This window comes from Epinephelus moara, chromosome 18 (assembly GCF_006386435.1).
Source record: "Epinephelus moara isolate mb chromosome 18, YSFRI_EMoa_1.0, whole genome shotgun sequence".
NCBI classification, from domain to species: Eukaryota; Metazoa; Chordata; class Actinopteri; order Perciformes; family Serranidae; genus Epinephelus; species Epinephelus moara.
The window spans coordinates 10,734,044-10,746,675 of record NC_065523.1 but is presented as its reverse complement, the minus strand read 5'-3'; the positions used below and the strand labels follow the sequence as shown (position 1 = coordinate 10,746,675).

The 12,632-nt window shown below is 40.0% G+C and overlaps 1 protein-coding gene across 1 annotated transcript in view; it reads left to right on the top strand.

Moving 5' to 3' along the window:
- grin2ca (glutamate receptor, ionotropic, N-methyl D-aspartate 2Ca) overlaps nucleotides 1-12,632 on the top strand; it is a 76,575-nt gene that overhangs the window by 15,791 nt on the left and 48,152 nt on the right. Inside the window, exon 2 of the mRNA XM_050069098.1 lies at nucleotides 5,439-6,040. Within this exon, the coding sequence (XP_049925055.1) occupies nucleotides 5,439-6,040 (602 nt within the window). The remainder of the gene's footprint in view (nucleotides 1-5,438; nucleotides 6,041-12,632) is intronic.

Sequence of the window (12,632 nt, the reverse complement as noted above, 5' to 3'; positions counted from 1 at the left end):
AGATCAGGGAAGAATTGGGATGCAGCCAGAGAAAAGCCATGAATTTGAGTGTGACCGATTGGGATGTGTTTAAACATTTTAGCCTTTAGATGTGGTGGAATAACACATCAAACGACTTGTTCACTCCGAGGCTTCTGGACTCTTTAGTCTGCATTTGGCTCCTAGAAAGGTACTGGGGGGGAATTCATATTACATTCTGTGTAACCGACTGTGACTGTTTCATTTCATTCCCTACAACCATATGCCTTGGACAGTACTGCACATGCTCTGCACACTGACAGGGCGGTCGTGACTTCAGGCTTTGAGCTGCAGCTGAGCCTGTGGTAATGCCCCAGGCTCATTTGGACTGCACTATCAGTCTGCACTCTGCTAATTGAGCTGTTGATATTGTAGTTTGCAGGGGGCTTTACTCTGACAGACCCTTGGGCTAGTATCTACAAAGCATACAGAAACAGGAGCACGTACATCACTACGCACACCTGCACATGCACACTCCGACACCTTAGCACCTGTCGGGGGACAAACTGATTGTGAACCGTTGCAGATGCGGGAATGGGCAGCGGCACGTACAGGAATAAGGCAATAATGCTGACAGATTTGCTGTGGGACAGTGAGGGAAAGGAGAAAATGAGTAGATTTATACGATCTTCTCAAGCTCCTGCGTGACTAACCTGCATAACATCCCTGCACCCAGTGTGGATGTATGAAGCCAGCCGGCCTCCACTGCAGTCTAATCCATCTTAGTCCACAGCAGGTCCCTTACACTGAACGGAAACTAATTCCTAGTAAAAGCGCTGATAATCAAATTTCACTTATGTGAATATTACATTAATCAGTAATATATTGGACCAGGCATTTTAAGGAAAAGATATGAGCTTTGAGTTCTTAATTAATGAGTTAAAAATGAATAGCTGCCAAATTATTTGATATTATAATCACTGGCACAGTTACAGGGTAATTATATCAGTTCTTATTTGCATTCATAATGGTTGTACATTTAGGTACAATTCACATATTGCGGGCAACTTTTTTCCAATAATAAATGAATGTCAAGTCAAACACTATGCATGAAAAATCTTTACAGCTACCTCAGCGTTTGGGGATATGAGAAGAGAAGTGTGAGAAAACAAGGGCAGTGACAAGTGAAACGAGCCAACAGAAAAAGAAAATATTTTCAGGGGCGTGAGCACGGTACAGTCAGAGGCACAAAGTCAGTGGATTTAGCCATGACGTCTGAAATCGTAAGATGCTCATACATCACAAGAGCGCTGAACTTCCTTCAAGGACAGCAAGGAGACAGGCTGAATCAGATCACAGGCCTGTTTGCAGTCTCAGGATACCTGACCCCTCCAATTCTCAGCTCTGAGGGCCCCGTGCTCGGGGTGGAGTGGTTTTTCTCCAGAGGGAGAGAGGGTCAGGAGAGGGCCACCTACCTATCAGCCTGACGGAGGCAGAGAAAGAGCTTTTACGACAAGATCTCACCAGAGTTAAAACATATATTTCTACTTTAGAGCCAAGGAATGTTCTTTTTAAAGTCCTCTAACAGAATAATAAATCCCATTTACACTACATAATCTATCATGCTACTACAAATGATCCATGATTTAATGATGATGTTTGTTTTGCAGTGCAATGTGGCACAGTAAGGATGAGGCAGTAATTGGAATCTGCTGAAGAATCAATAATCTCTGCTGAAACTAATGGCTCTGCATGTACTGTCGCATCAATCCGTCACTGTCATATTAATTGTGATACCTTGGTATAATTACTGTTAAGAGATGAGATCACAGTTGAGACGACTGCTGGCCTTGTTTACATTAACACTTACTGTTCTACATCTTATAAACCTACATTTGCTTTATGGGTTTCTCACTGTTTCTTAAACAATGAGAAACCCATAATATAAAGCAAAAGTGTCTAACAACTTATTTACATTTACAGCTGTAGGTTGTTTGATTTGACGTTAATATAAAAACAAGGAAGGACATGTAGCTAGAGATGACCTTTCATTTATGTAAAGGTTTCGTTTATCCTGCATTTCACATTAACACCTTTACTTTTTGCAAACTTGATGTTAAAGACAGCACCTTTGAATAACCCAACATGCTTTCAAGCAACAATCAATGTTATGTCAATCCTACCACCAGAACCTCTGCAAGTTTAGCTTTTTATTTCAACTGAAAGAACAACTGTTTTTTTTATTTATGTGTTTTAACAAATTATGTCTTTGTGCCAGATGGAATTCAGCATTTTCCCCAACAAATGACATCATAGTAGAAGAGGCCCAGTAAAATGCATAGGCTGGGTTTTCTTATCTTTTTGTTTCAGTGGTGATTCAATGATTTTAAAATGTTACAGGCAGCACCTTTAAAGGGTAACTCAATAATAAATCACAGGTAAGAAAACGGTTGCTGTGCTGTTTCCTGCTAGAATCTTTATGGCACCTTTGGCCAGTGTTAATTTTGTTAATGAAAACTATGATTTAGTATGTGTGTTAACATCCTTTTTTTTTTCTTGACTACGATGAGATGATGACGGAATGGCAGCGATGTCATTTAAAAGTGTGACTATATCAGGGGTCGCGTTAACCGGATATTCTCGGTCATTGACCGGTTTTTTACAACAATGACCGGAAAATCTGAAGGCCGTCGGTCATTTTCACCGGTTGCAATTTCTACCCCTGCCCACTTGGCGGCAGAGTGCACAGTCAGTGGTTTAAGTGGCTGCCGTTTTCACACTGCAGAGAAAAAGTCATTCATCTGCTTCATGTAGCGTTGTTGACATAACGCCCTGGACACACCGGACGCGGAACCGAAGCGCAGCGCCCAGCAACGGAGGCAGTTTTCAGTCTGCGCCCATGTTAACCTATCTGACTGTCCACACAGGCCGCTGAGCAGAGCGGAGCGCCCGCGGAGGCAGCGCTTCAGTTCAGCGTCTGGTCTATTTTTCATGCAAGCCGTGAGCGCTTCTGTCAAGCTGGATAGAGCGGATCATACCAAACAGGAAGTGGGACACAGAAAAGACAAGAGAATCCGGCCAATTTTCAAAATAAAATAACAACAGCACGGACTGTGGAACGTGAGGAGAAAATACCGTGTTTATAATTTAAAAAAACACAACAGTGCATCACCTAACACATTTTTCAATACCCTAATCAATTTATTACAATTATAATTTTGTGTCACCGAGCCTACAGGCATAACTACATAACGCCCTGGACACACCGGACGCGTTAGTGCCGTCCGGTGTGTCCAGGGTGAAGCCTAATGGCACTGGTGTGTGGATGTTTGTTCATCTTTTCGTTCATGTCCTTATTAATGCACACTTTATAACTTGCTTGTTGGATTTATTAAAAACGAACGAATGAAAACTAAATGTCTTTGAATATCTTTATTATCATTTAAAAACAAAAATTGAAATGACCGGTAACAATAGATTATGACCGGATTTTTATGACCCTGTTGGTCAAAATGACCGGCGACGAAAAAGTCTAGCGCAACATCTGGACTATACTGACATTGCAAAATTGTTGATTAAAAAAGACGAGAAGAAATGTATGTTATTTAAAAATAAATAAATAAATAAAATAAAAAACTAAAAACTTCACTAAAATCTCTCTTTATTTTTAGTGACAAAACAGAGGAGATCACATATTCTATACATTTTCAATATTCTCTTTCCTGTTTCCTGCTGTGTACATCAGGACTACACCAGCAGTGCACAATGAGCACCGACTCGGAGTAGCTTAATTACTTAAATTCACGCTGACAATGACAACGGACCACTTAGGACACTTTCTGGAAAACTGCATTCTTAGTCATTCAACCTGTGTTGTATATTCCATGATCAGAAAAAACTTACATAAAATAAGTTTGAGTGAATGTACAATATCGATTGATCAGTTTGATTACAGGTTGACTAAAAATGTTCAATATAATCTGACAACTAAAAAGACAAGAAAGTCAAAACTATACTAAAATAGCTATAGTAAAGATATAACCGAATTGCCTAGATTTCTTGTCAATTAAAACTTGAAAAAAAGAATCAGGATGAGGTTGACTAAATAAGATAAAAAAAACCCTAACATTTAGACATTTGACAAAGGACAAAGTGTAAGACTAAATAAAACTACAGTTACTGCCTCATTGTTGTATGCTGCTGCCAACCAGTAAAGTTGCAGTTTACATCCATGTCTGTAAAGACTCTCATGTAGCCATGACAGTTGACAATGCTTTAAATATGGATGTCGCCGCAAAGAAGCTACAAATTTAAAACATGGATGCTTCACACACACCTTCAACAAGGCAACTCAGGAGATCTATACAATCAGCAGTTTCAAGGTGGACACCCAAGATTATAATCACCATCACCAGAGTTATGAGCTTGAATAGTGGCCAAAGAAGTATTTTTTCAGAACAGTATGATGTCACAGTCTTAAATATCATTACTTCATCATTTTAAGACACTTCTGTGAAATTTGTCATAATTAGCATAAGAATTCTTGAGTTTTGGCCTAAAACATGCTTTGTGAGGTCACAGTGATCTTTGACCACCAAATTCTAATCAGTTCTTTTTTGAGTCAAACTGGATATTTGTGCCGAGTTTGAGGATATTTCCACAAGGCCTTCTTGGGATATCGCCTTCACAAGATTGGAGCAGACGAGACAAACAACCAAAAAACATAACACCTTCAGCTGCAGCTGTCGGCAGCATGGAAGCATGAAAAATAGCTGACAAAATTAACACCACCTTTGGCCGTACCCCAATCAGTGATGTCACAACAAGTGTTTTGTCTTTGACAACTGATTGGAAAAACTCTACCATTCGGCTTAAGCACTATACTTTACCCAAAATGTTATTCTAAAAGACTGGAGAACGCTGTTTTAATGAAAGTATCAGACCCCGAGATGTTATAAAGTACTTTTCCCTCCTCCACACTGCTTTAATAATACAGTTAAAAGAAAAACCATCCTCATTCCTCTCTCAAGGTCATTGCATTTGCAGAAAAGACGGATGAAACGCAGAGCCGGCACTGGCCACAGTGATAGTACCATCCCTCTGAATTTGCAAGTATGGATGACGGCCAGTGTTTGCACGGCAAAAGTAAGACGTGAGTTTAAGTGATGAATGGGTCTGCAGCTCCTGGAAGAGCAAAATAAAGCAGAACCACTTAACTCCTGTCAGAGCTGTACTACAGACCATACTGGTTGGGCAACTCACTTCTCTGTATGTAATTTGTCTGAGTATAAGTTCTGTGTATGTGCAACCTCCCAGGTATAAAGAGGGTCCTCCAGAGACCCTACTGCACATTATACAAATTATGATGTGTTAATTTTGCTTGTTAGTCAAGAGCAAACTGCGTGTAGTGGGTTAACTAACCATAAAGGTCTTCCTACATTTTCAATCTACTCATGATGATGTTTTTCCTCTTCCTCCAGGGCGAGGGTTCCAACTTTCTCCAGCTGGGCTCCTCCATCGAGCAGCAGATCAACGGCATGTTCAAGGTGATGGAGGAGTACAACTGGGACAGCTTTGTGGTCATAACCAGCCTGTATCCGGGCTACGAAACCTACGTGGATTACATCAAATCCTTCACAGACACCAGCTATTTCATGTGGGAGCTGCAGGATGTTCTGACCTTCGACATGTCCTCCGACAGCATGAACGACATCCGGGCGCGAAGGCTTCTGCAGCAGATCGACGCCCAGGTGCTGTTGGTCTACTGCTCCCATGAAGAGGCTCAGTACCTGTTCACCATGGCAGCTGAGGCCGGACTGGTGGGGCCAGGCTACATCTGGATTATTCCCAGTCTGGCAGTGGGGAACCCAGACATCCCCCCACCTGACAGCTTCCCTGTGGGGCTAATCAGCATCATCACGGACCGGTGGAGGATGAGCTTGAGAAAGAGGGTGCGGGATGGGGTAGCCATCGTGGTGAAAGGCGTGCAGAGCTTTCGGAAACAGAGGGGCTTTGTTCCTGAGGGCCACAGTGACTGTCACAACCCCGTCAAGCCAACTGTTAGTAACGACACTCTGTTCAGGTAGGCTTTATTTCTAGTTTTATAAATATACCTTATCATATTATAGTAAGAAGCCTCCTTGTTTTCTGATCTGCACCTGTTCAATTTCTTGTTGATTCTGCTTGTTGTTGATGTAAAGTTCTCCATGTTTACATGTTGTCTTGAGAGATTCATGTTCATTCCAACAGCACCGACTCCACTGCTGTTTTCCCTGTTTTACATAAATGCTTTTTTTTTTTTTTTTTTTTTAATTCAGAAACTATTTCCACAAGCATATTAAATCAAACAAGGTTTCTCTTAAATTAAACAATGTGTATTGAAAACAGAAATGTGCAGCCAAAGAGTGGTTAGTGTGGTGCTGTGGAAATTTATATGTGCTGAATTTACAATGTCAGCTATTAATTAAATGTAATTCACCCCCCTAATTGTACTTTCTCACACTTTAGTAAGTGGACTTTATTTGTTTTGCCCATAACACTCCTGGTATTTGAGTCTTGGCCTTTATTTGTATACCATTGTTTCTTCATTGATTTACGGTACACTGCTTTTGTGGAATTCTAAAGTACTTTGCAAATGCTGGTAAATGGTAAATGGATTGCATTTATACAGCGCCTTTTTACTGGACAAAGCATTTTGCAATTTGCATCTCATTCAGCCAATCACCGACACATTCAAACACCGAGAGTGGCAGAGCTGTCATGCAAGGTGCATGCCTGCCAATTGATATAACTTGGTGTTCACTGTTCTGTTCAAGGACACTTCCACACTTGTCTTTATAAAGAATTTTCCCTGTTTAATGGCAGAATCAGACATCCATTTCTTATTTCTATTTTTACTTGTGTAGGCACACACTGGGGCACAAAGCATGTTAAAAGAAGAAAACAGGTAGCGAACGGTGATTGTTCTTTTGGCAAAGACTGCACTCATATTTAGAAAAATGGCCATCAGGGCCACTTGGAGACAGGACTCATAAATGATTAGAGAGAGTTACAGAGTGGAGGCTCTTCCCATGGAGACCACTTTGCAGCGTCTCGCTGTTAATGGTGCTAATAGTGAACATGAGATATGAACTCTAGTGGCTTTAAACTATCTCATGTGTACTTTATAGTGTCTCGTTTGTTGTGTTTAAACATAAACCTGACACTAAGGATAATACTTTCATTTTTTTATTGAACCCCTGAGTATAATAAAAATGCACTTGATGTGACAAACCATTACAGCAACTGAGCAAGGTGAGCCAAATCCAAAAATCCATGAATAGCCAAGTTATTATACCTAAACAACATAGGTCTTTAGTCAGTGCCTTCAAAGACAATGACTCTGATCAGGCATTGATGCAAGTGCTATCTGATCTGTCATTTTTACAGTTAGGTTAATGATTAGGGTTGGGGTATATGACAATGTAGAGTAGAGCAGAGCACTAGAAATGTGTCCACCAGTAGATACTTGGCAGTACGGTTTCTACTGCAAGGGCTGTTCGGGGCAGGCTCTGAAGCAAATCAGGACTGGATTCTCATGTGATCTTGTGATATCTACGAATCCAGCTGCTTCCACATGGAGAAGGAGAGTGAAGTTGTAAAAGAAAAGAAACCTGTCAGACTTGAAATTATTCTTTTCAGGAAACTTAAAAGCTTCCATTTTGAAAGAATTTTATTTCAATGGTTTGGATACTTTTATTTTTACCTCAGATGTTCTCTCAGTTGAGGCAGTTGTTTTTTATTTGTGTGGAAATTCCAAACAAAAGAAGTATGGTATGGTTAGGTTAAACCATTTCTTTATTGAATTTAGAGAACAATTCCTGTATCATGATATATACTGTTACTAGGGGTGTTAATCACTAGTGTCTATTGTTGATACAATATTGTATGGTTAATTTGGACAATGATACAATATTTGCTGATATCACAAAGTCTGCCATGATATGATTTTGATTCGATTCGATTCAATACGGTGGCCTGCAATCGATATGAAATGATATCACGTGCCCATTTAACGCAATCAGATAGAGAATGAGCTGCCTCCCCTTTCTTTTTGGCTTTTGTCCATACGAGATAAATACAACATATGAAAAAATGTAAATCAGTCCCTCCAGGATCTCACAGCAAAAAAACCCTGAATTTGCGCCCAATTTTGTCAAAAAATTCAATTAAAAAATTCAGCATTTTTATGTGATTTTTTGCAGGAAATTGTGGCAAATGACAAAAATTGTAGCTAATGAAAAAAGGAGAAAAAAAAAAAAAAATTTAAATTACTACCTCCAAAAAAATAAGTCATGTAATCACTTGCTATAATAATCATACTGAATATTACAAAAATAGCTGCAAATGTTTTTTTATAGTTCTCTTCTTTAGTTTTATTCAATTAGTTTCAAAACATGAACTCCAATTATGTTGCAAAAAATCCTGAGTGAATATTGTAGCTCTCACACCAGACAATGTGACTGTAAAACAACATGCAAGTTACATCTTATGTAAACATAACATTTTAATACATTCAACACATATTGTATGCATTTAAACAGTGCAAATTCTTGGGGCGTCGGTGGCTTAGTGGTAGAGCAGGCGCCCCATGTACAAGGCTGTTGCCGCAGCGGCCCGGGTTCGAATCCAGCCTGTGGCCCTTTGCTGCATGTCATCCCCCCTTCTCTCTCTCCCCCCTTCACGCTTACCTGTCCTGTCAATTAAAGGAAAAATGCCCAAAAAATATCTTTAAAAAACAAAAAAAAAACAGTGCAAATTCTTATGGTCAATACAGAACGTTTCTCCATACTGCAATGCCATTAGCGCACTTGATGACGCATCTGATGACATTTCAAATGACGTGTGTGACGACTTCTGGTCCGCCGGAAAATGCGGAAAAACACGGAAAAATCGCGGGACTTTTGAAAAATTGCTAGCCTCTACAAATATTGTGGACTTTTGTTGAATTTGCGTTAATTATTGCGATCGCAAGATCACGGTTTTCTGGAGGGACTAGTAAATAATTAGAACTGGTTAAGTGCAACGGACTTCGCTTACACATGAGATAAGTTAGCCTTCAGGCCTGTCTGACAGAAAGCCCTTTCTGGAAGAAATGTTTTCATTTTAACCCCAAAACCATGATCTTTTTAATAAAACTTTAGGTCTCACTGTTATCTGGCTTAAAGCCCTGAAGGCAAACTTCTCCTAACAGCCATAAAATAGGAATTAACAACATCTTTTACCTAAAGCGTAAAATTCAGCTCAATATTAACTGTCATGGTTCATAGTTAAAACAATTGTTTTTTGGTAGTCACTAAGCACTTTTACATCGCTTGAATTAACCCAGCGGCTAGCGGAGTTCTCTTCTACTCATAGCTATGCAAATTATATGTATAATTTATCATTTTTCTTACTCATTGTCAATTTAAGTCACTACGTCTCCCTACAGAACAACAAAGCTGAATTTTAGCCTGCATGCACCTTTTTTAGCCTAATGTTGAAACTGAGGAGCTAATTTTGTGGTGTGGCGGTGTCAGCAGAGTGCCTTGCCAGGCAGGTAGGTTGTGTTTTATCTCATAACGTCATTGTTTACATATGGCATGTGCTTTGTCGGTTGACCCATATTTTCTCCGAAATCCAAAGTATTTTCTCTGCTGATTTATTCCAGAGTATATAACATGATCCTCATTGTCTTTTTCTTGGCTGCTCGCTATCTTCCATCTGCCACTGTTTGATGGTGACTCTGAATTTCAAAATATAGGTGTATCCTACAGATGATGATGATATGGGTTGATGTTTTCACTTTGGATCCATGATATTGAATCACTGATTAATGACTCAAAATATCGATCCACATCGATGGATAGCTAAACAATATATAGTGTGAGAGAAAAATTTGGCCATAGTACCTACACATAATTCTGATTATTTAACCACAGAAAAGTTCATGGTCAGGTCAGATTTATAAAATAAATCGATGCTAAATGTTAGTACAGGCAAACTGCACTTTCTCTGTGTCTGACAGTTTGCATGCCAAGCTATGCTCCCTAACCTCCTTTGTGGTAATGCAATGCTACTTCTGCCTTTGCTTCTTGGAGGGGACAGACAGCAGTTACACAGCCAGAAAAGGTCACTTGTCAGAAAAATGTAATCATGAATTGTTTCAAGTGTTCAAACAAACAAAAAATGCTGCTACTTTTCCTGCAGTCTCCTTTATTGTCTCAGTTTAAATTTGTAGATTATTATTTGCATAACCTTGTTTAGGACAAGCAGAAGAATGGTGTCTGATAGTCAGGGATCACATTGGAGAATAACTACTCTCTTTAATTTCTGATATATCATATTGATACAACAGTACATCTGTGAGACATGGAAAAAAGAGGTCAAAAATTGTTTATTTATTCATGACTTCCCATCTGCTTAGTGTTGTGAAGCACATTTTATGGCAACTGTCACTTCCCCAAACTGTGTCCTCTGCCCCGCTGCCATCTATCTCCTCATGTCCTCAGCACTAAGCGCTCCCCTATATCTTTTGGAGATTGCGAGGTAATTTAGTTCGGGGGGGGTTGGATGGTTGGTGACGATTGGTAAGGGCGTGGCTTTTCCTCATTTAAACCATGCCCAGAAGAGCAATCTGACGCCATCTGTGCCACGGAACATGGAGCAAATCCTATTTTGTTGGAAAAATGTTTTAATCAGCAAAGGGAAGAGCCAGAAAAAAGTGCTCCAGCATCAGCGTTTGGCTCGTATAAACCAAGGTCATTCAGGGAGACTGGGAGTGTGTTGTGTCTAAATGTGTGTTGTTGTAGATGGTCACCAAGGGGCTGCTAACGGGACACGAGCATCTTCAGACACTTCTCTTGCATTATGAAACATCACTCTCTCCCTCTGATGTCAGAAGTAATTTTTCTTTTGGAGTCTTCAGAGCCGTAGGGGAGACAACTTTTCCTTTTGTAAACCCAAACTGTCCATGAAAAAGTGGAAATGGTGAACATTATCTCAGGCTTTGATACTGTACAACCCCTCCTTTTGGACTTTCTAAACCCAGCAGGCACGATTTGAGCAGCAGCGGCTCTCGTCAGTAACGTGAAGGTCGGCAAGATAGAACAAAGCACTTTCCATTAACTTTATAGTCAGTCATTTCTTTTCTTTCCAGCCAGATCAAACATTAACATCCCCCGCGGTTCTCAGATTTGTCCTCACTTGATTGGAGCTTTTTTTCAAACAAGCTTTTGATAATGAGTCAGCTCACCTGTTAATGGGATTACTGCAGATTACCAGATTAAATAGGCTTTTCACACAGACAGATCTGAAGGCTATTCTCTCCCAGCAGGCTTTCATCACCTCGGCTGGAGTGACGAGCGAGGTGAGAGAGCAGCTCCACAGGTCTAATAAAAGAGGATGTGAGTGATGACACAATGGAATAAGAGGAGATGGCTGTTTTCTTCACAGAGCAGAGGCTGTCAGGACACCTCAGAACACCTCGTGTCTCTATTGTGTCAACACAGCTGTGTTTTTCTGTTCAGTGACAAAGCATTTGTGACATCATCCAATCAGTTTTAAATGGTTTCATGATCCCAAGAGCAACATGCTTGCTCATCCCACAACTGAAAGGGAAACCTTTAAAAACAATACAGCGTACTGTTTATATACTGAATATCCAATACTTATGGAAATAAGCAGATGAGAAGAAACAAATATTAACTATATAAATAGATAACAAGAGTAAAGGTCTTTTTCAGACCACACATGAATATTTCATATGAATAAATCACACACCAATTTTAAATATTCAAATCCATTTATGTTTATGAGGCTACCCACTAGGGGTGAGGGAAAAAATGAATTCTCAGATGCATCAAGACACGTATGCTGATGACTCTGCATTAATTCAAAAATGTCAAAAAACAATTTTCTAACTGTAAGTCAAGGACGTGGCGTTGATGTAAACAACGCTGGCGAAATGCAATCGCGACGGCGGTGCAGCACCTGGACAGTCTACAGTGTATGTACTAGTGTGTACTTGAAATTCTGTTTTAATTTAATTTCTATATTAAAACATTTGCAAGACAAATGTAAAGTATATGTGGGTATTATTTCTATGCCATCACCCAGAGACTAATATTAACAGAGTGAACTAGCCATCAGCACACACCACAGCTTTAACATCCTAAACTCTGCGGGGAAGAAAAAACTCTATGCTCAGATTTTTCACCTCAGAAACCCTTAGTGTGTATACTCTTAATCTGTAGTGTGTGTGCAAATCTCCGACACTAACAGCCGCAGAGAAGCCGCAGATCCATGCCCCTAAATGATACCAAAACACAGTAGAGACTCTGCATCGTTTTTTTAATACATGACCATTTGGTGCAGACATTTACAGTGTGGCAGTGTGGTGGATAGCCTTCAGAGATTTACTTGCCAAATGGAAAATCTACCTGCATTTGGCGCCTGGCAGGTGTTAATTTCGGATCCTGCAGACACCCAAACAGCGGTGCACTGTAGATCCATTTTAAGATGGAAAACACACACACACACACACACACACACACACAGTAGTCTCTCTCCCTCTCTTGCTTCAAAATCCACTCTCATCAGAATCTGAATCAGTCTGACAGTGTTATTGTTTCCTCCTGACCCCTCCTCCCCTGCAT